Consider the following 26,622-nt stretch of genomic DNA (forward strand, 5'->3'; position numbering starts at 1 on the left):
TAAGTAGTATAATACTTTTATGATATATGAAATGTAAAAATATTGAGACAGTGTATTTGAATGAAAAGTTTGGATATTCAAAGGTAATGAATTTTGAGAAAATTATGACTGATAAGAGTGGTTTCAATACTAAGGGGAAATTAAGCTTAAATAAGAATCTTGAAAACAGGACATATAATGACTTAACAAGATGACTTCTATAAATACAGTTGAAATATAAGCTGATTAGAAAAGATGTTATATGTTGATATTATTGTTATATGTACAAATACTAAAAAAATATTTATACCCAACTTTGTATGTATTGAAAGTATTAAGAATTATATTTGTTTAATGTAGACAAAAGGAGAATATTACTGGAAGAAGAGAGGATCAAGGAAATATATTATCAACTAACATATTGATCAATTATAGAAATTAATTATTGTTTTTAAATATGTGAACCCAGATAACACATTGTTCACTAAGCACTAAAGATTGTTATTGTAAAAATTAATAAAATATATTTAAAAAGAAAGAAAACAATCCAGCATTTAAGAGTAAGCAATTTAATATTAAACGGATATATCTTGCATTGATAGAGATTGACTCAGAAACAGAACTTGTTAAGGATTGTATGATAAAATGGGCCCAAAACATCCAAGAAGTTATTACAATGGACACGTGGGAAAAGATTTGGGTGAGGAACGTAAAATTTACACAAGCTCAAAATTTAAGAGAGAACTTTTATAAAATGTTTTATAGATGGCATCTAGATCCTAAAAAGCTTGCAAGTATGTACCCGAATTATCAGCCAAAATGCTGGAGGTGTGGCGATGAAGATGCAACATATTTTCACATATGGTGGACTTGCAAAAAGGTTAAGGCCTTTTGGATAAAAATCTGGTGGAATATGCAGAAGATTTTTAAGCAAAGGATAAAGTTTTGTCCGCAACTTTTTTTGTTGGGAATAATTACAGATGCTACGGTTGTGGACACTAAGTTGATGTTGAATTTAATTACGGCAGCAAGACTCTTAATAGGTCAGTATTGGAAGAAGGAGGAACTGCCGACTATAGAAGAATGGACTTTAAAGGTTTCTGACCTGGCAGAGGTGGCAAAGATTTCGGCTTATTTGAAAGATCACTTGCAAGAACGTTATATTATTTATTTTTATTTTTATTTATTTTAATTCCATTTATATCCCGCCCTTCTCCGAAGACTCAGGGCGGCTTACAAGCTTAGCAGTAGCCTTCATTCTATGTATATGTCTGCTTGTTAGGGCTTTCACACACACCCCAAGCGGCATTATTACAAAGTCAGCTTAATTGCCCCCAACAATCTGGGTCCTCATTTTACCTACCTCGGAAGGATGGAAGGCTGAGTCAACCTTGAGCCTGGAATGGAGAAAATGGATTGAGTATATCCAGAACAAATATAGGACTAAAAAGTTTCATGTAGCATTTGAATAAGTCTTCCTTTTCTTTTTCTTTTTTCCTTTCTTTCTATATATATTTAATATTAATAGTGTTTGTATTATCCTATATGAGCCAGAGAGTGATAGATTTAAGAGTTTATGGTTGTTAGCATATGGATGTTTATGATTGTTTTTTCTTGTTTTTATACCTTGTACTTAGCTCTGGGAAGTCGGGGGGGGGAGGGGGAGAGGGGTAGGGAGGGAGGGAGAGGGGAGGGGGAGGGGGGATTGTTAAAGATAAAATGTATGTTAAAACTTTTCAATAAAAAAAAAAGAGTAAGCAATTTAATCAGCTATACATAAAGCAGGATTTCAGTTTGCTATTCAAGTTTTTGGCTGGTACAATACATTTGCAGAATGTGTACAAATGAGTTAGATTTTGTAGGTTGCAAAAATCAATTTTTCTTCTTGTTTCACCAGAAAATATTTATTTATTTATTTATTTATTTATTTATTTATTTATTTATTTATTTATTTAATTGATTGATTTCATATACCGCCCTATTCTCGAAGGACTCAGGGCGGTTTACAGGGCGAGTTAAAACAATACAAATAAGTACACTTTAAAATAGAATTAAATAAGACTAGCACACAATTAAACAAATTAAAATTAAAATTAAAATTATTAAAATTAAAATTAAAATAATTAAAATTAAAATAATTAAAATTATTAAAATTAAAATTAAAATTAAAATTAAAATAATTAAAATTAAAATTAAAATTAAAATTAAAATTAAAATTAAAATTAAAATTAAAACCCCCTCAGTCCAGACCAGCAAGATCAAACAACCAAGTTTTAAGGCCCTGGCGAAATGAGCGAAGGTCTGGGGCAGTCCGAAGTTCTATCGGCAGTTCATTCCATAGGGCAGGCGCGCCCACAGAGAATGTCCTCCCCCTTGGAACCATCCGTCAGCATTCCCTAACCGGTGGAACCATAAGGAGGCCCTCCCTGTGGGAGCGCACAGGATTCTGGGAGGCTGATGCTGGCAGCAGGTGCTCCCTGAGATAATCCAGACCCATGCTATTTAGGGCTTTATAGGTCATCACCAGCACCTTGAATCTCACCCGGAGGAGAATTGGAAGCCAATGCAGCTCGCGGAGAAGAGGTGTTACATGAGAGTATCGGGAAACTCCTATTACTACTTGCGCAGCAGCATTTTGCACCAGCTGAAGCCTCCGAGTGGTCCTCAAGGGCAGCCCCATGTAGAGAGCGTTGCAATAGTCTAACCGGGAGGTAATGAGCGCATGAGTGACTGTGCGTAGGGCATCTCGGTCCAAGTAGGGTCGCAACTGGCGCACCAGGTGAATCTGGGCAAAAGCCCCCCTGATCACAGCTCCTATATGATCTTCCAAACTGAGCTGTGAATCCAGGAGAACGCCCAAGTTACGAGCCCTATCAACGGGGGGTGTAACACCTCATCCCCCATCGATGGACAAAAATGATTCACCCGAGATGCCGGTATGCACAGCCACTCAGTCTTGGCAGGATTGAGTCGAAGCCTGTTTCTTCCCATCCAAACCTGAACTGCCTCCAGGCAACGGGACATCACGATGAGGACATCACTGGGTTGGTTTGGGGTAGAAAGAAAAAGCTGGGTATCATCAGCATACTGATGATACCCCACCCCGAAACCACGAATGATCTCACCCAGCGGCTTCATATAGATGTTGAACAGGAGGGGAGAGAACCGACCCCTGAGGAACTCCACAAACGAGAGGCCTTGGGGCGGATCTCTGCCGTCCCGTCAACACCGATTGAGAACGGCCCAGGAGGTAGGAGGAGAACCACTGTAAAACAGTGCCCCCCCTACTCCCAGTCCCCTGAGTCATCGCAGCAAGATACCATGGTCGATGGTATCAAAAGCTGCTGAGAGGTCTAATAGGACTAGGACAGAGGAACAATCCCTGTCCCGGGCCCGCCAGAGATCATTTACCAGCGCAACCAATGTCGTCTCTGTGCTGCACCCTGGCCTGAAGCCCGATATATGATAAAAATATATAACAATGTAAAGCTACAATATTTGACATCAAGATGTATAAATTGATGTATAAATGTATAAATCTAGAAAGCAGTATACAAACAAACAAACAAAAATACTTTGTCCAAGCATCTTCATGTCAACATGAAGTGATGCCCGCGACGTGATGTCCTGTTGCCTGGAGGCGGTCCGGGTCTGGATGGGGAGGAACAGACTTCAGCTCAACCCTGACAAGACTGAGTGGCTGTGCGTGTCGGCATCTCGGGAAATGCAGATTATTCCATCTCTTACTATGGGGGGTGAGTTATTACCCCCCGTAGATCGGGCTCGCAACTTGGGGGTCCTCCTAGATTCACAGCTCTCCTTAGAAGATCATATAGGAGCTGTGACTAGGGGGGGCCTTCGCCCAGGTTCACCTGGTGCGCCAGTTGCGGCCCTATCTAGACCGGGATGCCTTGTGTACAGTCATTCATGCGCTCATGACCTCTCGTTTGGACTACTGCAATGCTCTCTACATGGGGCTGCCCTTGAGGACCACTCGGAGGCTTCAACTGGTGCAGAATGCAGCCGCGCAAGTGGTGTTGGGGGTCTCCCGATACTCCCATGTTACACCTCTGCTCCGCGAGCTGCATTGGCTGCCAGTTGCCCTCCGGGTGAGATTCAAGGTGCTGGTAATGACCTATAAAGCCCTACATGGCATGGGCCCGGATTACCTACGGCAGCACCTGCTGCCGGCGTCAACCTCCCTCCGTCCAGTGCGCTCCCACAGAGTAGGCCTCCTCAGGGTGCCTCCGATCAGAGAATGTTGATTGGTGGCCCCCAGGGGGAGGGCGTTCTCTGTGGGCGCGCCAGACCTATGGAACCGCTTGCCGGTTGAGCTCCGGATGGCCCCCGACCTTCGCTCCTTCCGACGCGATTTAAAACCTATCTATTTGAACAATCTGGCCTGGTCTGATGGGTTTGGGGTTTGGATTCCGTTTTAACATAGTTTTAATTATTGTATTATATTGGACATAATTATTTAATCTTTTTTAACTTTTGTATTTATATTTTGATATTTATTGCCCTGTACACTGCCCTGAGTCCTTCGGGAGAAGGGCGGTATAAAAATTTAATAAATAAATAAATAAATAAATAAATAAATAAATAAATAAATAATAAATAAATAAATAAATAAATAAATAAATAAATAAATAAATAAATAAACATGAAGAAAATAGTGCCGTCAAAAAGCTCAGGAGAAAATGTTTCTCAAATTTTATTTCTAAATCAAAATTATGAGATATTGTAAATTGGAGATAATGACTAGCCCCTTCATGGCATAGCAAAGACTTTAGTTATCTTGTCCTAGGATTTAAAATAATGTCTCTTTTGAGTCAAACTAATTACATGCCATGTAATTATCTTGACAGAAGTAAGGGGATGGTTTGCTATTATCCTCTTCCAATATTTTTCTTTACAGGTAGTCCTCAACTCATTCACTTAGTGATCATTTAAAGTTATAACAGACCTACTTTGGAGCTACTTATGGCCCATATTCACAGATCCTATGGTCTCTCTCCTGATGTTACATGACTGAACTTCAGGCACACAGCAACTGGGCTGCATTTACCACTGTTTGCATGTCCTGTAATCACTTGACCATGTTTTATAATGGTTTTGTCAAAAGCTGGCATTTACTTCATTTTTGGAAAAAGACTACCACATTCATTTAATGACTGCCACAAAAAAGGTTGCTTTACACAACAGAAAAAGGTCATTTGGGGAGGAACAGACTGATGGGCAGTCTCCATTACGATTGTAATGCCTGTACTCCCGTCTAGCCTAGATTTTATGGGGATTTCCCATTCACATACAAACCAGAATTTTAAGGGCAGCCAAAGTTAGCTAACTCTGTTTATAGTGTAAAACTCTCTTGTAGGTGACTAGTTTTTACATGATTCCCCATCTACCAGCATACGTTATATTTGTTTTCATTGTCTCTGAGGTAACTAAAGGCAGCTCCGTTTATTTATCTCAACAGCAAGAGGGATTTCGGCCTGGAATTCCCCATATAATTATAGTACTGATATCCAGAGCACCATTACCTAATTCATAAAATATGAATAGCATTACTTAGCCAGGAGGGGCTATTCTCTTTGTTAGCACTCAATGGGTCAAATAAGTGTAGATGTGAATCACTCAAATGAGTGTATATTTGAATATCTAATAGGATACTCACACTAATTTTGTGTTCATGAGTTTGCAAGAGTTGAAAGTAACATTGATTCATCTCAATCAGGAAAGACAAACTGCATCCACGGGGCTGCATGTATAGCCTTGGAAATATTAATTACCTCTGGCCATAATTGGAAAAGTGTCAGCCTGACTTCCTGCTATTTTGAGGTAAGTAACACACTAATCTGAAGTCAACATTCTAAACTAGGTTTAACAGAATCGGCAAGGAAGTCCCACCTTCTTCCATGTGCCTAACCCAGCCCTACCTACCACTGATGCTGGTTGTTCATTCCTGAACTAAGCACACTTCCATACAAGTTCTTACAAACACTTAATCTGTACAGACAAATTAGTTGGCTACAAAAAGACAGATGGCTCTGAATTACCTGGCCCCTGATAGCAAGAGCGCTAGTTAACAAGTAAAATTGCTTTTGATTAGGGATAACTGGCAAATGAATGGAACAGGTGATATGCACAATGTAGATTTAAGTATGCACAGTCTTCCTTCCATTGATCAGCAAGCAAAGACTTTTTAAACAAGTTAACTCTTAATGTTTAAAAGTTTCATTTTCTTGTCCTGCATAGAAACTGTTAAAAGAAATCATATCCATTATTGCTAAGCGAAGATGATGTTATCCATTCAGTCATGTCCAACTCCTGGTGATTCTATGGGACAGGACTCTCCACCTCTGCCAATCTTCCATTACTTCTTTGAGTTGTTTTATGTTCTGGCTAGTGTCAGCTTTGATGGTGTCCAGTCACAAGTTTTTTGGCAGCCTGGTTTTCTTTTACTGCTAAATGTTGCAAGCATAATTGCTTTCTCCAGTGAACTCCCTAGCACACAAGTCTGCAACCCGCGGCTCCAGAGCCACATGCGGCTCTTTCAGCCGTCTCCTGCGGCTCCCAGTCCTCTGCTATGTGTAGTCCAAAAAAAAGGAGGGACTAAAAAAGTTCAACCAATCAATTCAAATATGCAGGGTAGGTGCATATCTCGCCTTGGCTCCACTCTTCAGTCAAACCCTGTTCTGCGCATGCACGCATGTATGCGCATGCGCACACATTTTTTGCGGCTCCCAGTTTTTCCTTTTGTGAGGGAACCGGTTCCGAGTGGCTCTTTCACTGTTTCAGGTTGCTGACCCCTGCCCTAGCATGACATGGCCAAAATAAGTGAGATGCAGTTTTGTGATTGATTAAGCATTGGTTGGTATATATACACTAGGAAAAAAGCAGCACGAAGGATAAATGCTCTACAGGTAATATTAAGTTGAAGGTGAGACAGAGTCCTATAATGTTGGGGGAAGAGAAGTGAGCACTACAAATCGATTCTTTCAAGAAAATTTAAGAGGCACAAATTAGTAAAAGGAATGTGTAGTATCCAAGATTTCTACTCTTTATGCAAGAGACTCTCAAACCTCAGGCAGCACTCCTAAGCCATATGGGGAGACTTGTGAGTTCAAGTATAGCACTAAATATAAATATGAATCTCCACAGAATACATACTATGTCCCCAAAGTAAGGAAAATAAAACATTAAAGTGTGAGTTCCCTATTTGTCACACACACACACATACACACCCTTCTCTTCTGGAACCCTCTGTACACTATAGAATTTACTTACAGGCAGTCTTGGCTTACCGACCACTAACCCAAATAAACACATGGTGGTTAAGCGAGATATCAAATGACCATGACCTCTGATTTTACTGCCACCTTCTCCCTTAACTCTGCTTGCCACAAGCCAATTGCAAAGAACACAAACAACAATCATGTGACTTCTGCATGCTGCAATGATCGTGAATGACTTCCAATTGCAACATGCTCAAATGTTGATCATATGACTGGGAATGCTGGGATGGTTGTAAATGCAAGGACAGATTATAGTTACTTTTTCAGTGCTGTCTTAACTTCACTAAATGTGGAGGTTGGTAAGCAATGTCTACTTGTACTGTATTCACTGAATTTTTCTGTTTATTGTAATCTTCATGGTATTTGCCCTTTATTTTCTTTTCCTAAAAAGCAGCCCTTTGAGACAGGATGAATTGGAAAAGAGTGGCTGGCTCAAATTAACCCATCAGCTTCATACTCAAATAAAACCTGAAACTCTGTTTTCTTCAACACCACACTGGCTTTCCTTTCTTTCTACGCTGCTTTCTCATTTTTACTCTGGTTACTCTTCCCTAAAATGGTGACCAGCAATACTGGTTGTTTCAGAATCAGGAATGCAATTGGGGCAAAGATTAAATTCAAAACGGCAGATTGTCAACTTGCAGCCATTAGAAGCGCAAAACAAGGGTGGGAAGAGATTTCAGGGGGGTACAGAAACCTGGACCCACAAATTGTCTATCCCCACATTACAATTCCCAATGTTCTCATGACATGAGCTGCCACATTTAATACTGTTGTGAAAATAACTTTAAATCGACAGCAGTTATGAGTACTTATGGCAAACTGCCAAAAAGTCACCTGAAGGCTATAGGTAGGGTATGGATTTTTCCACTTGTTTTATAGGTTGGAAACATTTGATAGGTCTGCCTCAGTGCAGGAAAAGCTTCATTTTGAAAACTCTCTTCTTATAAATCTTCAACCCATGGTTAAAGTAGATTAGTATCAGGTTATTCTGAATAGTTGCTCAAGAGTGTAAAAAAAGTTAAGATGTGAAATTTCAGACATATTCAGGTGATCTCTGTTCAAACAAAACTGACTAAGTTGCATGTGGTTTCTTAGCTAAGAAGAGACCTGTTTAAATTTTTAAATAATAGCAGAGGATAAAGGGACACTTAGATCTTGGCTTTAACCAATAAAACTTGAAATACTTGTACAATAAGGTAAACGCTCTGCTGCTGCCATCTTCAGGTCATTCTAGGGAAAAGGGTTAACTTTTTTCGGTCCTTGAGTCTGTTTTAAAATGATGAATCAGAATGAAATATTGTAGAAAGAAATATTTCTATATATACCTCAACAATAAATTTTCAGAGAGCCTTCTCTGTGGGTGCACTGACCCTCTGGAATGAGTTGCCTTCGGAGCTGCAGATGGCCCCTGACCTTCGGTCCTTCCGCCATGACCTGAAGACATGGGTGTTCCAACAATCGGGCCTGGACTGACTAGTTTTAAATTTGGTTTCATTGGGTTGTTATGTATTTATTACATTTATGGTTTAATTCTTTTTTACATTTTGTATTTTATGTTTTTTAAAACTTTTTATTGTTGTGAGCCGCCCTGAGTCCTTAGGGAGAAGGGTAGCATATAAATTTAATAAATTCAAATTCAATTGAATTCAATTTTGACAGGAAAATCTTTTTTTTTTATTGAAAAGTTTTAACATACAATTTTTCTTTAAAAACCCCCCCCTCCCCCTCCCTGCTCCCTCCCCCCCTACCTCTCCCCCCTCCCCCTCCCCCCCGACTTCCCAGAGCTAAATACAAGGTATATATAAAAAAACAATCATAAACAACCATATACTAAGAACTATAAACTCTAAAATCCATCACTCTCTAGCTTATATAGGATAAAACAAACCTTAATAATATTAAATATATATAAAGAAACTAAGATAGAAAAAGAAAAAAAGAAAGAAGACTTATTCAAATGCTACATGAAACTTCTTAACCCTATACTTGTTCTGGATAAACTCAATCCATTTTCTCCATTCCATAATATAGCGTTCTTGCGAGTGATCTTTCAAATAGGCCAAAATCTTCGCCATCTCTGCCAGGTCGGAAACCTTTAAAGTCCACTCTTCTATGGTCGGCAGTTCCTCTTTCTTCCAATACTGACCTATCAAGAGTCTTGCTGCCGTGATTAAATTCAACATCAACTTGGTGTCCACAACTGTGGCATCTGTAATTATTCCCAACAAAAAAAATTGCGGACAAAACTTTATCCTCTGTTTAAGAATCTTCTGCATGTTCCACCAGACTTTTATCCAAAAAGCCTTAACCTTTTTACAAGTCCACCATATGTGAAAATATGTTGCGTCTTCATCACCGCACCTCCAACATTTAGGCTGATAATTCGGATACATACTTGCAAGCTTTTTAGGATCTAAATGCCATCTATAAAACATTTTGTAAAAATTCTCTCTTAAATTTTGAGCTTGTGTAAATTTTACGTTCCTCACCCAAATCTTTTCCCACGTGTCCATTGTGATGACTTCCTGGATATTTTGGGCCCATTTTATCATACAATCCTTAACAAGTTCTGTTTCTGAATCAATCTCTATCAACGCAAGATATATCCGTTTAATATGTGCTGGTCCCTGATTTCTAATTTGCTTTATCAAATTTTCATCAGTCATTGTAAAACCATTTTTCTGGTCTTCTTTCCACCTGGCCCGTAGCTGAGTATATTGAAACCAATTTTGAACAACCTTCTCTTCTCGCAAGAGGCTATATGATTTCAAACACCAGACATTTCTTTCCAAGCTTAGGATCTCCTTGTACGTAGTCACATCATGTTTGAAACCAGCATGTATATTTTATATTGCGTGTTTTGGAATTGCCCACAGTGGTATCTTGCAATCTAGCTTATGTCTATACTTCTTCCAAACTCTCAACAATGCCTGTCTTAAAATATGCACTCTAAACACATTGTCTACCTTCTTGTCATACAACAAATATGCATGCCAGCCAAACAACAAATCGTGGCCCTCAAGATTTAATAATCTCTCTTGTGTCAAATTAATCCAATCACTTATTCCTACTAATGCAGCAGCTTCATAATATAGTTTAAAATTGGGCATTTTAAGGCCACCTCTCTCACGAGTATCCTGCATAATCTTAAGTTTAACTCGTGGCTTTTTCCCTGCCCAAACAAATTTATTGATACCTCGCTGCCATTCCTCCAAATTAGAATCTTTCTTAAGAATCGGTATCATTTGAAATAAAAATAAAAATTTAGGCAGGACATTCATTTTCACTGCTGCAATCCGTCCCAACAAAGACAATTGCAATTTTTCCCAACTCTCCAATTCTTTTTGAATTTTCCCCCATAGTTTTTCATAATTATTTTTATATAACTTTGTATTAGAGGGCGACAAAAGCACCCCCAAATATTTAACCCTTTTAACAATCTCAAATCCAGTTAATCCTTCTAAGAGAGCCTTCTGCTAAACTGTCATATTTTTGGCCAAAATTTTAGTTTTCTGTATATTAACTTTAAATCCAGAAACCTTTCCATATTGTGTTATTATCTCCATCAGGTCCACAACAGAGTTCTCTGGCTGGGTCACTGTAACAACCAGATCATCTGCGAATGCTCTCAATCTATAATCCTGATCTCTAATTTGTATCCCCTTAATTTTTTCCGAATTCCGTATTTTAACCAATAATATCTCCAATGTTAACACAAATAACAAGGGCGATAACGGACACCCTTGCCTTGTGCCCTTCTCAATATTACATGCTTCTGTCAGACTATTATTAACTATAATTCGGGCAGTTTGTTTTTGATATAATGCCCTAATCGGTTGTAAAAAATTTTCCCCAAAATCCATTTTTTCTAAAACTTTCAACAAAAATTTCCAATTCAATTGATCAAAAGCTTTTTCAGCATCTAGAAAAATTAGCGCCGCAGGGATCTGGTTGTTCCTTTCCAAAAACTCTAACACATCAACTATATGCCTCACATTATTTTTCATTTGCCTACCACTAATAAACCCCGTTTGGTCCCCATGAATCACCTGTTGCAGAACCCTCATCAGTCTATTAGCCAAAACCTTAGCAAATATCTTATAATCTGTATTTAAAAGCGATATCGGTCTATAATTTTTAACTTGAGTAGCATCTTGGTCTTCCTTCGGAATCAAGGAAATAAAAGCTGTTCTCCAAGACGGTGGCACCTTTCCCCCCCTCTGGATTGTCTGGAACAGTTCCTTTAACGGTTTTATCATCTCTGATTGTAAATTTTTGTAGTAAGCCGCAGTCAAACCATCCATACCTGGTGCTTTATCCACCTTCAAACCCTTAATTGCTGTAAAAATTTCTTCTTCTGTAATCAATTGATTAATCCCCTTTTTGTACTTGCGTAAGAACCGGGATGCTAGCATTCTCCAAATATATATCAATGTCTTTTTCATTAATCTTCTCCTTAGCATATAATTTAGAATAAAAATCCACAAAAGCATTCTTGATAAGGTCCTGTTGAAACACAACCCTTCCTTTATGCTCAATTTTGTCTATATTAGAAGCCCTTTGTTTTTTCCTCAGTCTATAAGCTAACCATCTACCTGGTTTGTTAGCGTTGCAAAAGGTATTATGCCTGGCAAACCGCAAATTGGTTGCCACTTGATCAGCCATTAATTTATCAAATTGTCCTCTTAACAGTTTAATAGCCTCCTTAGTCTTCACATCCTCTGAATTCAAAATCAAAGCCTTTTCTTTTTCCTTTATTTCATTCTCCAGATCTTTCCTCCTAGCTTCCACAGCACGTCTATGTTTATTATTCATATATATCAACACCCCTCTCATGTAGGCCTTGCTAGCATCCCAAACCATATCCATAGAGGTACCCTTATTCATATTAATTTCAAAAAAATCCTTCATCCGCTGTTTGCATTCTTACACATTTCTCTGATTTCTAAACAAATTCTCATTTACGCGCCACGAGCGCCTGTCTCTATTCTCCTTATCAATCTCTAACCAAACTGGACTATGATCAGAGATAGTTCTTGCACAGATCTTCACCTTTTTAGTCCTCAAAAAAAAATCATTAGTCAACAGAATAAAATCAATCCTAGAAAAAGATTGATGTCTGTCAGAATAAAAAGTATAATCCTTTTCCTGCAAATGTCTCTCACGCCAAATATCTCGCAGTTCCAAGTCATCCTTCATTTCAAAAAAAGATTTAGGCAGTCTAGCATGACTTGGAGTGCGCTTAAAAGCTCCAGCCTTGTCCATCTGTACATCCAAAACACCATTCCAGTCCCCCATAAAAATAAAAGATTTATAATCCAACTGGGTAAGCTTTGTGTGAAGTAAACTAAAAAAATCCGCTTGTTGTTGATTAGGAGCATATAATCCAACTAAGAGCGTCTTTTTACCTTCTAGCAGCAGCTCTATCATAACGTATCTTCCATGCTTATCTGCTTCAATTAAGTCTGCTGTTAAGGCACTTTTAACATAAACAACCACTCCATTTCTCTTATTCATTGCAGAAGCAACAAATTGCGTACCCAACCTTGAGTTCGATAAATACTTTTGATCCACAACTCTAATATGCGTTTCTTGCAAACATATAACATCTATCTTAAATTGCTTTAAATATTGAAAAACTTTCTTCCTCTTCTGTGGTGAATTTAGTCCATTAATGTTCCAAGTTAAAAATTTAGTTGCCATGCATATCCTCCCAAAGCTCTTGGAGCACTGCTTTGATAGGACTATCTTCTTTAGGCCGTGCTCCTCCCACTGCTTGGCTGTAAGTACGTTGTGGAAGTTCCGAAGACTTTTGCTGGTCTTGTTCTTTTATTTTTTTTAATTGTTTTAAAGCAGCACGCGTTACCCTTTGCTCTCTAGGATCATCCAAAGAAGTTATAGCTTGATCTCCTCCAGCACCGTTTTCCTCTGCTTCAGCCTTTTGCTGTTCTCCCTCTCCAGATCCCTTTGCAGCTTCCAGAAGTGTTAATGGGGTTGCTTTTAAAACGTTATTGTAAAAATCACGCGCTTGCTTCACAGTAACCAGCCGGTACCTTTTGCCTTCATGCATCACCATCAACCCAACTGGAATCTCCCATCTGAACCTTATATCTCGTTGCTTAAGCTCTTGCACAAGAAATGTAAAATCCTTCCTTCTCCTTAAAATCTTTGGAGGAATTTCTTTTAGAACCAAGACTTCTTGATCAGCAATCACAACTTTAGCATCATAGGCAGCTTGTATAACTTCATCTCTAATTTCCCTTTTTGCAAAGTAAACCACCACATCTCTAGGCAACTTTCTCTGTCTAGCAATCCATGAATTCACACGAAACACTTTATCCATACCTGCTCTTATTTCAGATGCTGGCTGATTCAATACCACTTCAAGAGCCTCAGAAACCAGCTGCTTTAAATCTTCCTTAATATTCTCTTTTAAGCCTCTGATTCTAACAGCAAACTGCATCTGGTAATATTGAGCAAGACTTAGTTCTCTTTCCATTTTGTCTCTTAAATCTTCATTCTCCAGTACTTTTGCTTCTAATATAGCATTCTTTTGAGTCAAATCATCCACTTTTTCATCCAGATCTTCCACACATTCCGCCACTTTATGCACTGAAGACAAAATGTCTACCTTCATCACGCTGAACTTCTGTTCCATCCTCTCTTCCATTCTCTCCTCCAATTTCTCCAATTTCTCCTCCATCTGTGCAAATTTATCACCCATCGATTCCAAAATTACCTGGGCATGTTTTTCAAGAGCATCTCGTAAGTCCTTCGGTGTCAAAACATCAGGAGGATGCAACGCCTGCAATGATGATTGTTGCACCGGAGAAGTTCCACCACTCCGAAGAGTTTTAGGGGGAGGTTTAGCCGCCATCTTTTACTTTCAATTGTGACGCACTTTCACTTTAAATTTAAAAAGTCCATCAAGCTCGAGAGTAAAATAAAATAATCCTCTTCACCTTTTCCTCTTGTACCGCTCTGCCTGCTCTTATTGCTCCATAGTCCTTTCTTCAGGCAGGGGTGGTCGCAGACGCCTGGCTCTGCTCCAAGAAATCCGGAGCAGAGACGCTGGCCAGCTGGGAGCGACCCAGGCTTCGGGGGAGTTCAATCCTTCAGCCGCCCAAGCTCCAAGCTCAGGCGGCCCCGGAGAACTCGACCCCTACCTGGGGCCTCACCCCCTCCTCTTCTCCCGAGGAGGGGGCTTCAAATTCACCTGAACAGCTGATCGGCGCTGTTTCGGGCGAAAATCACTCAGCTGAGCCGCGGGCAGCCCGGGAAGGCTGTCTCCGGCGCCGCGCAGCCACTGGAAGTCCTTGACAGGGAAATCTTATACGTGTGTATTACAACCATGTATGAGTATGAGAAAAGTTACTTTTTCTGAGTCCCTCTAAAAGAAAAGCTATGTTAGTCTATGGTTGCAAAGTCAGGAATCATTTTATCAGATTATCAGAATGACTAAACTGATGTTTTGGAAAAATGAGGTTTTAAAAGAGTGCTTGAGTTGTTGAACTTACAAGCTCGTATACATCAACAGGGTTTGGGCATTCTCAGGTTTTAAAAAACACAATAGATTTTTAATTGGTTAAAATATTAATTGAGGTGCTTGTCAACTGTCTCATATTTCAACTGGACACATTAAGTCCAACTGACTTAAGATGGGTAGCTACAGAAATCGAATGAATAAATAAATAATAAATAACCAACCAACCTGGATTGAAACCATCCTGTCTTCACCCCAATTTGAAACCTAAGAAGTATAATGAACGGCATTAGCCTAAACTAGATTTAGATATATTTTTTATCTTATAAATATTTTTACCTATTTCCTATTCATGTATGGTTTACATAATTTTGTTCATGCTGCAAGCGAATAATGTGATATACATACACATGCCTTTGTTTTCAGCAGGAAGTATTTTCAAGTAAGCCTATGAAAGATTGTAAATGATCTCTGATGCAAATATCTATCTGATCTGCTTCGCACACCAAAAACTGGGGTCTGTTTGCCCAGGGTTTAATGAATAAATGACAATTAACCCAACACATTAAACTGTGATTGTTTTTATTGTATGCCTCCCAGAGTCAGATTTGTGAGATGGGTGGCTATAGACATTTGATTAAATAAACAAAATAAACGAGTATAGAAAACAGTTGGATTCAACAAACAATCCACATTATGTTTTAGCTTACTGCATGAACTCCAATTCAAGTTTTTATTAGTTGAACAGTACATTTGAACTAATTAAATCTCTTAATTTTAAATAGAACACTTTGAAGCAAATGTACTTTTATAATCTTTATTATAATTTATTGCACATAGCCTATTTGCAGTCACCACTGGTTTATGTAACTTAATCCAATTAACAAGGTTAGATAAACTGGAGAAGCACTGTTTGTACAAACTGGTCAGGTATCACTTGAAAGACTATTATCAACAAATGTACTTGTTCTTTTTAATGTTATTAGTAATATAAACACTATTTGAATGTATAGTTAAAAGTGCTGGGTTAGGATAGATATGACTGCCCGCTGTTGTCCTGCTTTGTGAAATTACTCATGGAAAAATAGCCACTTGATCATGGTTGCCTGAAAATAGATTGCAATATTCTAAGCTAGGATTGATAATAATAAGAGGATTCCTCCTCCCAGAAACTATCCATAAGGACTTCAACAACTTTGGATTTACATTCCCAAGTGACTGTAGAGAACATTTGAGGATGGCAAATATTTGCGGATATCTTGCTGATGTAAGTCGCCTTAAATTTTGAAAGTTTTGCATCCTATAAATAAGCCTGTTATGACAGCTAACCTTTGGACAGAAATAAACACTTAAAGGGAAATCCCCACATTCTTAACAAATACAAGGGTGGACCTGTGCCTGGGGGAATAGACCTTTCAGAGTTAATTTGTAACCTTCTCCTCACCTAATCATACTTTGCCAATCTCTTTGCCAAAACAATTCGGTTGTTTTAACAGATTTATTTTATGAAGGATAAAATAAGGATATTAAATGGAAAAAACAGAACAGCATAAATCAGAGAGAACTAGTTCAGGAGATGTCTAAGAATCCTCAAACAACCCTTTTCCATAAATGCCACCCACCCCTGCATTTTTACTGTTTCAACAGTACAGAGTCACTGTATTTAAAAAGGTAACATTGTAGAGTCAAAGCCATAGTTCAGAGATGCTTGAGTGTGTAAATCACTTTTCAAAAAAGGTTAGCTTTCTGCAGGCCAAGCATCTGGTTTTTTTAACTGAGCCAACAGCCTGCTTCCTAATGCATTTAACAGAAGCAGAACTGAGAACCTAAGGTTGAGAGATGAAATCCCAGAGCTTCAACTCTTGTCAAGAGCAGGGGTGTTCAAACTTGGCCCTTTTATGACTTGTGGGCTTCAGCTCCCAGAATTCCTCAGCCAGCATTGAAGTCCACAAGTCATAAAAGGGCTTGAAGACCCCTGCTCTAGAGGCTATGTGTAAGAACTGAGCAATCAAACCAATGAATGGAAATGATGCATTATTTGCTATTAATTCATTCTATCAGGACAGGAGAAAAATTACTAATGAAGAAATACATAAAGAGGAAAACCATGCCACTAATCATATATTACATCAAACAAGTTATTCGAAGTACACATATGTCAGGAAAAAAATTACTTGTGCCTATAATATTATCTGATGAAATCTGAGTTGCTACGGGGACTTGAGCAGATGTTTCTTCCCCTAGGAAGAAAATAGTGCTTTCCCACTATTTAGAAATTGTAACTATCTCATAACTACATAATGCAAAATGTCATCTTTGACATACTAATTCTGAGAACAGATTCAAACTTGTTTATTGATGGAGAAAAATAACCACAATTAAAAGAAAGCCTTGTCTCTGTTCTTATCATTAGTTGAAGAAAACATCTTGGATGGATTAGATGGAAGTATAATATATTCTCAAGTTGTTAGAGTGATGTGACATTGTAAGAAAAAGTGGTAGCAAAGAAATTTCCCCCCAGTTTATTTTAAGGATTAAAAGAATAATACAGTGTCAACCTTGATATATGTTCTTTATCCTCAGTAATCCTATTATTAATAATGCTGCTATTACTGCTGTTAAAAATGATAATACCCTAATGAATACAAGCTCACTGTGACTAAGAAGAAGCTAACTTGCTCTCAACTTGTTATATTTTGGAAAATAAATGTAAGGTTGTCTTTTATCCTGTCAAGGAAGGGATCAGGGAGTTGTTTGTGATCCACACAAAAGTGTTTCCATTGCATCAGCTGTGACATAGACAGAGACTTTTTGACTTTCACATCACTTTGGCTACTCTGGTAGTCTTGGATCACAGGACAACCTAAGAAAAATAACAGGAAGAAAACAAGCTGATGAGAAATATTCAACATTACTTGAACATTTTGAAATAAAGACGTTTATGCCTATAAAAATGCCTTTGTTTGAATTCAGGTACTCTAGATGACAGAATAACAGTACAACAGAGTTGGAAGGGACATTGGAAGTTTTCTAGTCCAACCCCTTGCTCAGGCAAGAAACCCTATACCAGTGATGGCGAACCTTTTAGAGACCGAGTGCCCACACTGCAACCCAAAACCCACTTATGTATCATTGGGTGCTGGGTGGGCGTGGCCCATTGGCTGGGTGTAGCCCACTGGCTGGGTGTGGCCAATTGGGTGGGCGTGGCCCATTGGGAGGGCGTGGCTGCGGTGGGAACGGCAGACTGCGTGGGACTAAAAAGTTCAATCAATTCCAACTTTGCGAGATCTTTTTTCCCCCCGCAGCAAGTTGAAATTGATTGATTGAACCTTTTTTTTTTGCACTAGGCGGTAGAGGCCTAAATTAAAAAGGTTTTATAAAACCCAGCTGAAGGCCTAGGACTGGGACGACTATGCGCGTGCCCACAGAGAGGGCTGTGCGTGCCACCTGTGGCACGCGTGCCATAGGTTCACCACCACAGCCCTATACCATTTCAGGTAAATGGCTGGTCCTATCTTTTCTTTAAAAAATTCCAGTGTTGGTGCACCCACAACTTCTGGAGGCAAGTCGTTCCACTGGTGTCTGAGACAAACATGATGGATTAGTCTTCTCTAATCTGACAACCTGTTTCCCAGAGTGGTTAACAAAAGACAACCATCCTCTCCCATTTTCTCTCCTTGCAACTGTATCAACTGACCACTGCATTGTATCTAGTAAATATCAGACACTTCTGATAGCTTATTTTTCACAATTCTGTTAGCCCCCCCCCTCAAACACAGAAGGGTCCCACTGTTTTGCACTGTCCTGAATCTATTACCTATAATTAAAACTAAGTTAAATATTTGCACAGAATGACATGGGTTTCAAATCTTCATAAAGAAACAATATATTAACGTCATAAAATTGCTCATCAAATCTACCAATCCCAGTTTCTGCAATAGGGGTGCCTGCAAGAAGGGTGGGAGATCAAAAATAGCAAGGGGGCAGCCACAACCCTGCAATCAAAGCTCCACCCTTTTTTATATGCATCGTGCTTTTAACTGCAGACTTATGGCCATCATCACCAAACTTTTTTAACCCCCTCGGTAGCCAACCATTTTGCAATTTGGACAGGGGAAAAAACAACACTAAAACTGTATCTTGTGTATGAAAAGCAACTCAGAAAAGGTCACCTTGATTATCTTTCTTTCCCATACAGCTACACTCCAGCAAATCATGGGTCACACAATTGGAATCTTCATGCAATGTAAAGAGGTTTCTAAGTTCTTCAACAGAAAAACGGATATGCTCAGATCCCTTGGAAAAGTCTACAACTGCTCCAGAAAGAGCTTGCTTACTGATTTGTCTTTGATAGATTTTCTCCTCTATTGTGCCTGCATTAAAGAAAGCAAAATTCATTCACTTCCTGAAAATAATGGTCAGAAATAGGCAACAAGCATAAATTCAAGAATGGTCAAAGTCATTGGTACTAACTAACGGGGGAAAAAGCATTACAACTATGATATTGCAGACCTGTAGTGAGTAGTCTGTAAATATGAACTGTATTCCTCTGTCCATCTCTCCACACTCTGGCCATTGCCTACAAGAGAATGAGACAATAAAAATGATAGATGAGGCCTTCCAACTAATATGCTTGGCAATGTTATTTCACTATATTTGCTTATTTTATTTTGTTTCTAAAAAAAATCTGTCTACAATCAAGCTCCTGTTTTACTATGAATGACTTTATGAAAAAACATTTTTGCAAGTTTTTGACTGATTGTCTAATTATGTGACATCAGGTCAGTGTTGAACCACGTAGATGGTCCTCCATGACAATGTGTCAAAAACATTGACAAAAGCTTGACTGACTAAATAAAATGTTGAGCATCCTGTATATAATTTCTTCCAAGAAATCAGCCCTTGCCATTTCGCTCACATTGGCTTTTAATAAATAAATTCACTTATTTAAATAGCTTTAAATCGTTAAAAAGACTTCAGTTAATTCTGATTGATGCTAATAGCTTTGCAGCCCCAATATTAAAGAATGTAACAAACCTGAATATCAGTCGCTGGATTCCAGTCAATATCATACAGGATTAAATGAGATGCTCCGACAAGGTTCAAACCGACACCACCAGCCTTTGAACTTAATAGAAAGATGAAGGCTGGGCAAAATTTACTATTGAAACTATCAACAATCTGCTGCCTCTGAGAGACAGGCGTGCTGCCATCAAGTCTAGTATAGGGATATCCACATCGTTGGCACACTTCTTGCAATATATTTAACGTCTGAGTATAGTTAGATACCACAACAACTCTGTAAGCATGGAATATGGAAAATTGGTTATTAACAAATTCCATCCACGTTGATGGAACAAAATTATTCCAATACCAGTTTTATTTGCCTCTTATGTTTATAATACAGTAAACAAAATGTTCAGTTCTCTGATAGAAACTATCAGCTGAATTATGAGCCAAAATTTATTGTGTAAATGTCAATTATTATAAAAAAGATTGTGCTCAGAGGTAAATCTACCGTGTAAGTTTTGTGCACTTGTTATTTATTCATATGAAGGATTGCAAGTGAAGAAAAGATGTCAGTAAATCAAGGATGTAGAGCAATAGTGCCTTAGTGAAATGATAGGGCTAAGGGTATTAGAAGGCCAGTGGGAAACCATGTTTCAGCAGAAGTCAAGTTCCACCACAGTGGAATAGGCTGAGTCCTGAGAAGGTAGCATAGATATAGCACGCCTCTCTTGTGATAGACATGAAGCAGAGAGGACATATCTGCTTTTGTTTCTATAAGAAAGAACATCTGTTCCACTGGAAGCCTATGTGAAACCAACCTTTATTTGATCTTATATGAAATAAGGCAAAAAGAAAAAAGAAATTGTGTTTTAGACTTTAAAGAAAGAATTTATTGGGAAATGCCACAGAGAGTTATTAAAAGGAAGTTAACATATTTATATATGGAATGGCACATTTTCAGCTACCTCTCACTCCTCCACCTACTAGGTTTGTTAAAATTATTAAGCACAAACATATGTTTTTATTTCATATCTCTATGCATGTTTGGTTATTAATGAATTGTTGGTGGTTATATTTTAGACTCTGCCTCTCTGCCATCAGCTCTCAAAACAACATGTTATCAAGAATGTAGGAAAATATTGGCAAGCAAATATTGGATTTTCAAAAAAAAGGGAGGGGATAGATTTTCTCCTGGGTTAGAAGAAAGGTATAAACCATTAACAAACAACAATCAGATAAGAGTGTAGAGAATTAAAAACTTATGAATAAAGGTCATTCATGTTCCCTAAACAAAAATCTATAAAGAGTTATGAGAATTTACTTCAGTCTTCTGAAGAGATTAGGTTAAATGAAAGAAAGAACAACGACTACCAAGTTCCATAGCACTAGAGGTGGTTAATATAATAGAAAAAGAACTAAACTATAATATTCAACCGCAATCAAACTGTACTTTCAACTAAATAGCCTTCCTACCTTTCTGAAGGTCCACGCTCATGAATTGCTGCCAGCATCTGCGTTAGCACCTTCAACTTTCCTGAGTCAGAGAAATTTGTCTGAGCACTTTCTTGAGAAAAAATATCATGTAAACCACCATAAAGGCTTGTTTGATCTTGGTTACCAGAAGATTCAGATTCTTTCTTCTATGAAGAGAATTTTGGAAAAGTATGTTGACTGTTTTAATGACATTCAAACTAAACCCATATCCATACTTTCTGCTTGTTCCCATTGTCATGGCACACCCGCTATTTCCTGAATGCAAGAATCGAACTTATTGTCTTCTGCCTGCACTGAGCCTATTGCAAATGTGTCTCCTGACTATGTTTTGAAAGTTCACTTCAAAAGTTGGCTTTTCTATTTTGATGCATTTTAAGCCCTTCCAAACAGCCTATCCCATTTCATTCTAATCTAATGATATCCCCAGTTTTGATCAGTTTTAGATTATGGGTTTTTAATGCTGTAAGTCACCTAGAGTCACTATGTATGAGCTGGGCAGCCATATAAATTTGTTTAATAAATAAAATGTTTGATCTTTGTATTGACTCAAAGCCCAAAGGTGCATTTTCATGAGTACTGGACTTCGTTGTTTTTCTTTGAAGACGTTTCACTTTTCATCCAAGAAGGTTCTTCAGGGTTGAGGGCATCTGAAGGTTTATCTGTGTCATGAGGGTCACCTGAGTAGTGCAAATGGGTGTGGAGCCTTCTTGAAACTACACCCATTTTCACTACTCAGGTGACCCTGACGACACAGCTAAACCTCCAAGTGGCCTCAACGAATGCAAATGACTAGCTGCCTGCAAGGAGTATAAATCCTTCCCATTCCCCACCGTCCAGTCAGAGCTGAAGAAGCTTCTTGGATGAGAAGCAAAATGTCTTCAAAGAAAAACAAGGAAGTCTAGTTGCCTCGTGAAAAAGCACCTTTGGGATGTCTATGACCTGGATGACTGAGAATCTCCATAGACATATTGATTGAAAGCCATGTATGAATTTTTTTCATGGATCTGTTATTGTTCCCCAAATTCTTCTGGAAAAAGTTAGTTAGTGAAAGTAATGCATATTTCAAATCGGATCAAAAACTGTAATGATTGTAGACTTAAATGCCCACCAAACAAGTCTAAGAATTTAGAAACATATCAAAACATAATTCAATATGCACACCTGTACTGCTTTCAAGAGAAGGCAAGGATGGTTACAAAGTTTTTTCAAAGCACCAATGCATATTAAATGTGCACTATTTTCGAAACTTCCTTGTAGGCAAGATCTAACAATCTGGGAGTTCAAAAGAGTATGATAAAGAGCTAGCTGCAACACTGTTGGACGACAGAAAAGTATGCTCTCCTTTTTGGGGGGCAGGAATTTGTTGATGACCTCTTGTGTTCTTCTAAGAATGAAGAATCCTGTTAGATGCATCAGTTCTGCTGCCCTTTTCTCACCTAGTTCAATGTCTTCCTAGGAAATAAAATGGAATATCAAATTAATTGCTCTCCCTTCCTCTGGATTTCAGACAGAACATAAGCTTCTAAATAGAAATCCCAATGAGTTAAATAAAGTTTTTATGCCTGGAATATATGAAATAGGACTGGTCTAAATTTACTCTTCTTTAAATTTTATATTTCCCATGCTCCTCAGATTTGCGTTAAAACAATTTTGAAATAAACTCAGCATTTCATATTGTCTTAATCTGATTGATTCTTAAATTTTTACCTTGCTTTCCTTCCTAAGCAATCAAGGCAGCTTAGAATAATAAAACTAAATACCAAATAAAAACTTAATAACAAAATTTATACATATATTAAAATTACTATAATTAAAACCAATTAACACCTTAAAAGCTTGATGAAATAAATATTTTTTGCCACTCTCCAAAATACTGAGAGGTAAGGCTAAAAACCTTTCCTTGGAAAGAGCACTTTATAACTTTGAAGTCATAGATGAAAAGGTTCAATTCCCTGTACTACATGATAAGGTTTGTTAGCAGAGAACTTTCTCTTCCTGCTTCTAGAATACCTTTAATTGTTGCTCTTTGTAATGGTACTCATACAATACAGAAATGTAAATATAAGATATGTATTGCCTCTCATAACAATCAATTATTTCTCCAATAGTAAAGAAACTTCATGTCTCTTAATTTTATGCAATCAGTAAAAAAAATCTCAAATTCCAATTGTGATAACAGACCTCAGCTGCTGAAGGTTCTCGCGATCTAAGAATTGGCTCTTCATACACTTTTTTGTATGCTGATAAAGGACCAAGAATTCCAGGATTTACATATTCTATTAAAGCATAAAACTCTTGCAGGTCATTTTGTACTGGAGTGCCTAGGGAGACAAAATAGAATTTAGTAAATAATACAAGAGAGCCAATTATGTGTAGCGGTTAAGACACCAGAATAGAAACTGGGAGATTGGGAGTTCTAGTCCAGCCTTAGGCACAAAGCCAACTAAGGCCATTCATACTCTTTCAACCATAGGAAGCAGGCAATAGCAAACCATTTTGGGATTCTTGCTAAGAAAACTAAAGGGACTGACTTGAAGGCACAAATACACACATACATATACACATACCCTTCCTTCTCTAATTAGATTTTTATTCTCTTTTCAATACACCAATAAAAGGGAACAAATTCTATTTTTTTACTGTAGGTTGAACAATATTTTCAGTGACACTCGCTGAAATACTCACCTCAACCTTGTATTGCTATATCCAAGAATACAACCCATTTTCAGATATAATCCTGAGAATGTTTTGCTTTTTTTCTACCTATATTTATCATTGTAATTAGCACTTTTTGTATTCTCCAGAAGCTCTTGGCGAGTGAATAATGACATACACACCAGTAAGAATAATTCGTCTTTCACAGGAGAGGCTGAAAAGAGCAGCAGTTGTCTTAATAGAACTGTTTTTCAAACGATGTCCTTCATCACAGATGACAAGGCTGAATTCTGTCCTCTGAATTTGGTCCACAGACCGTAAAAACATCTCATAACTAAGAATCAGGACTGAATAAAGGGGAGAATTGATGAATTCTTCCACTTTGTGATCCTGTAAAACATAAAGAGAATTGCAAGTTATGTGGGAATGGGAAAGTTAGCATTCTAAATAAAAATGAATCTATACCTAAATGTATGTCTTACACACATACCTAAATATATTGAATTATTCTGAATTAATTTATGAACATTCATTGACAAATAAGACAATTTACGAAGTGTCATTAACAATAAGATGGGATGACTAACTTTGTTTAAACTACACACAGTTGTTTTTCTCCTGTATGCTTCCAATGACTAATTTTTACTTCTGAATATTAATGAAAAAGACTCTCCCCAGTATCCAACTAGGGAACATTGTTAGGTTTCTTTCTTTCCTGTTCACTTTCCAACCAATGTTAACCATCTACTAATAACAATTGGACATTTTAGTACATACAGTATGCCTATGCCACTGCTTTCAGGAAGAAATGAAAGAAGGAAAATGTCTATACTAAAGAGCTACTTTTTAATTACAAGCCCTGAAACCAAACAGTGGAGTTGCAAGCCTGCAGCCTCCATTCATTTGACTGCTAATGGATAATTCATCACTGAGTTAAGGATTTAACCACAGTTTATTAAATAATCCCCACTGGCTGCTCTGGGTTGACAAACTGCATTAAACCCAAACAAGTAAGACACATTCTGGTTCAATGCTTGATGTGAACCCAGGAAGTGGATGAAGAGAAGGAATGTGAAATTACATTTAGAGTAAATTGTTCTACAGAGTGAAGTAAGAAAAGACAATGCTCATGTCAATGAAATTAAATTAAGAGGGTTCTATATAAATATCTATTTATACAATTCATAAATAAAGGATGAACGTATAAACATTTGGGAGTATCTAAAATAATTATTAGGGATAGGAGTGTAATTCTTTGGTTCACCTGATCAACTAAAAACACTTTGATTCTCTCATTTCCCAACCATTTCTGAAATTCCTTTCCCCAGTTCTTCACCAGACTTCCAGGAGTTACTATCAAGGCTCGTTTGATTACAGGCTTGCATCCATAAGGTCCTTGACGCAGGAGTGTCCAGATGAGTGAAATACACTGCAACGTTTTTCCTAAACCCATTTCGTCTGCAAGGATGGCACCAAATCTATTGCTCACTCTAGACAGACAGCAAGGAAAAAGAAAGCGATTATTGTATAAAATGATTTTTTTAAAAAAGCCTTGGCCATTTAATGGAACATAATAGGAATCCTGATCGTTTGGCAATATAGCAAAAGAGTATTTATGGATTTCCTTCATAAAACTATAGTACCCCTTTCATTATTATCTGCATTATCTCCCAAACTTTCACCAAATTTGGCAATATGTCCCATCTGTTGAAGAATGAATAACCAAGCTTTTGTTGGCTAAAACCGAATCAATAAAATTGCTTTGTGCCCTTCCCTCTGGCGGATGAACTCCCTAATTTGGTTGCAGAACTGAGCACAATAAATTCTATGAAATTATTAGGCCAGATTAATATCATACTTTTAATTTTGCTATAGAGTATACACCATTTCATCAGCTTCCCTGTTAATATAAAATATTGCTAATTATTTCTCTGAAAGGAGAATTTTCCAGGGGGAGAAGCTGTTGCATTATTCACAAGCAGAATCTTCACTCTGTAAAAGGTCTCAATATAATTCACTGAGTTGTTGCTTGTATTCTCTGACTTCTAAAGATTTATTCAAAGTAGACTTCAAATCCATTCATTTTTGCAATATTTTTAAAGCTATTGTAATATGCAGGGACGGAGGGGGCAGAGACAATTATCTCTGTCAAAATCATAGGTTTAAAAATATTATAATTATAGGAGTTGGAGTTTTCAGCCAAACTAGGCAACAAATAATTTTTCTCCCGCTAGATCTCCTTAATTTCTACCCAAGAAAGAGAAAGCCCTTGTAGAAAAGCTTTAGCAAAGCTGAAATGAATTAGATTTTTTTTTAAAAAAAAGATTCCTTTAAGTCAAGACCAACTTCTGCTAACAATATGGACAAGATTGCATAGTTTCATTCGCAACAGTAAGGAAATAATTTGCCACAGCCTTCTTCTACAAATTTGTTTGGCTCCTCCAGTTACAATTCACACATTTCCTGTTGGTTTGTCATTCTAATATTAACCATGCCTGAGCTCATTCAGTTTGAGTTCAGCCAAAGTTAGCCAAGCCTGACTGCTGGGCTCCACCTTGTCTGTGTCATTTTATCATTCAGCAGGCATTTTAATTTTAAAAAATAGTAAGTTGAAATGCTGGGAAACAAAGTATCAGCTTCCAAGATCATGTTTATATCCAACAATGATAGTGCTCCCCATGGCTGCCATTTTGTAAATGA

At 37.8% G+C, this 26,622-nt stretch overlaps 1 protein-coding gene across 2 annotated transcripts in view; it reads right to left on the reverse strand.

Moving 5' to 3' along the window:
- Nucleotides 1-15,328: 15,328 nt before the first annotated feature.
- RAD54B (RAD54 homolog B) overlaps nt 15,329-26,622 on the reverse strand; it is a 50,931-nt gene continuing 39,637 nt past the window's right edge. For both annotated transcript variants that reach the window (XM_083359383.1, XM_083359382.1), the window contains exons 7-15: nt 25,187-25,412; nt 24,105-24,312; nt 23,449-23,588; nt 22,429-22,719; nt 21,247-21,413; nt 19,801-20,062; nt 19,276-19,342; nt 18,936-19,136; nt 15,329-17,626 (exon numbers count right to left, since the gene is read on the reverse strand). In XM_083359383.1, coding sequence (XP_083215509.1) covers nt 17,445-17,626; nt 18,936-19,136; nt 19,276-19,342; nt 19,801-20,062; nt 21,247-21,413; nt 22,429-22,719; nt 23,449-23,588; nt 24,105-24,312; nt 25,187-25,412 — 1,744 coding nt within the window. In that variant the 3' untranslated portion in view covers nt 15,329-17,444. The remainder of the gene's footprint in view (nt 17,627-18,935; nt 19,137-19,275; nt 19,343-19,800; nt 20,063-21,246; nt 21,414-22,428; nt 22,720-23,448; nt 23,589-24,104; nt 24,313-25,186; nt 25,413-26,622) is intronic.

Source organism: Vipera ursinii (assembly GCF_947247035.1).
Source record: "Vipera ursinii genome assembly, chromosome: 3".
NCBI classification, from domain to species: domain Eukaryota; kingdom Metazoa; phylum Chordata; class Lepidosauria; order Squamata; family Viperidae; genus Vipera; species Vipera ursinii.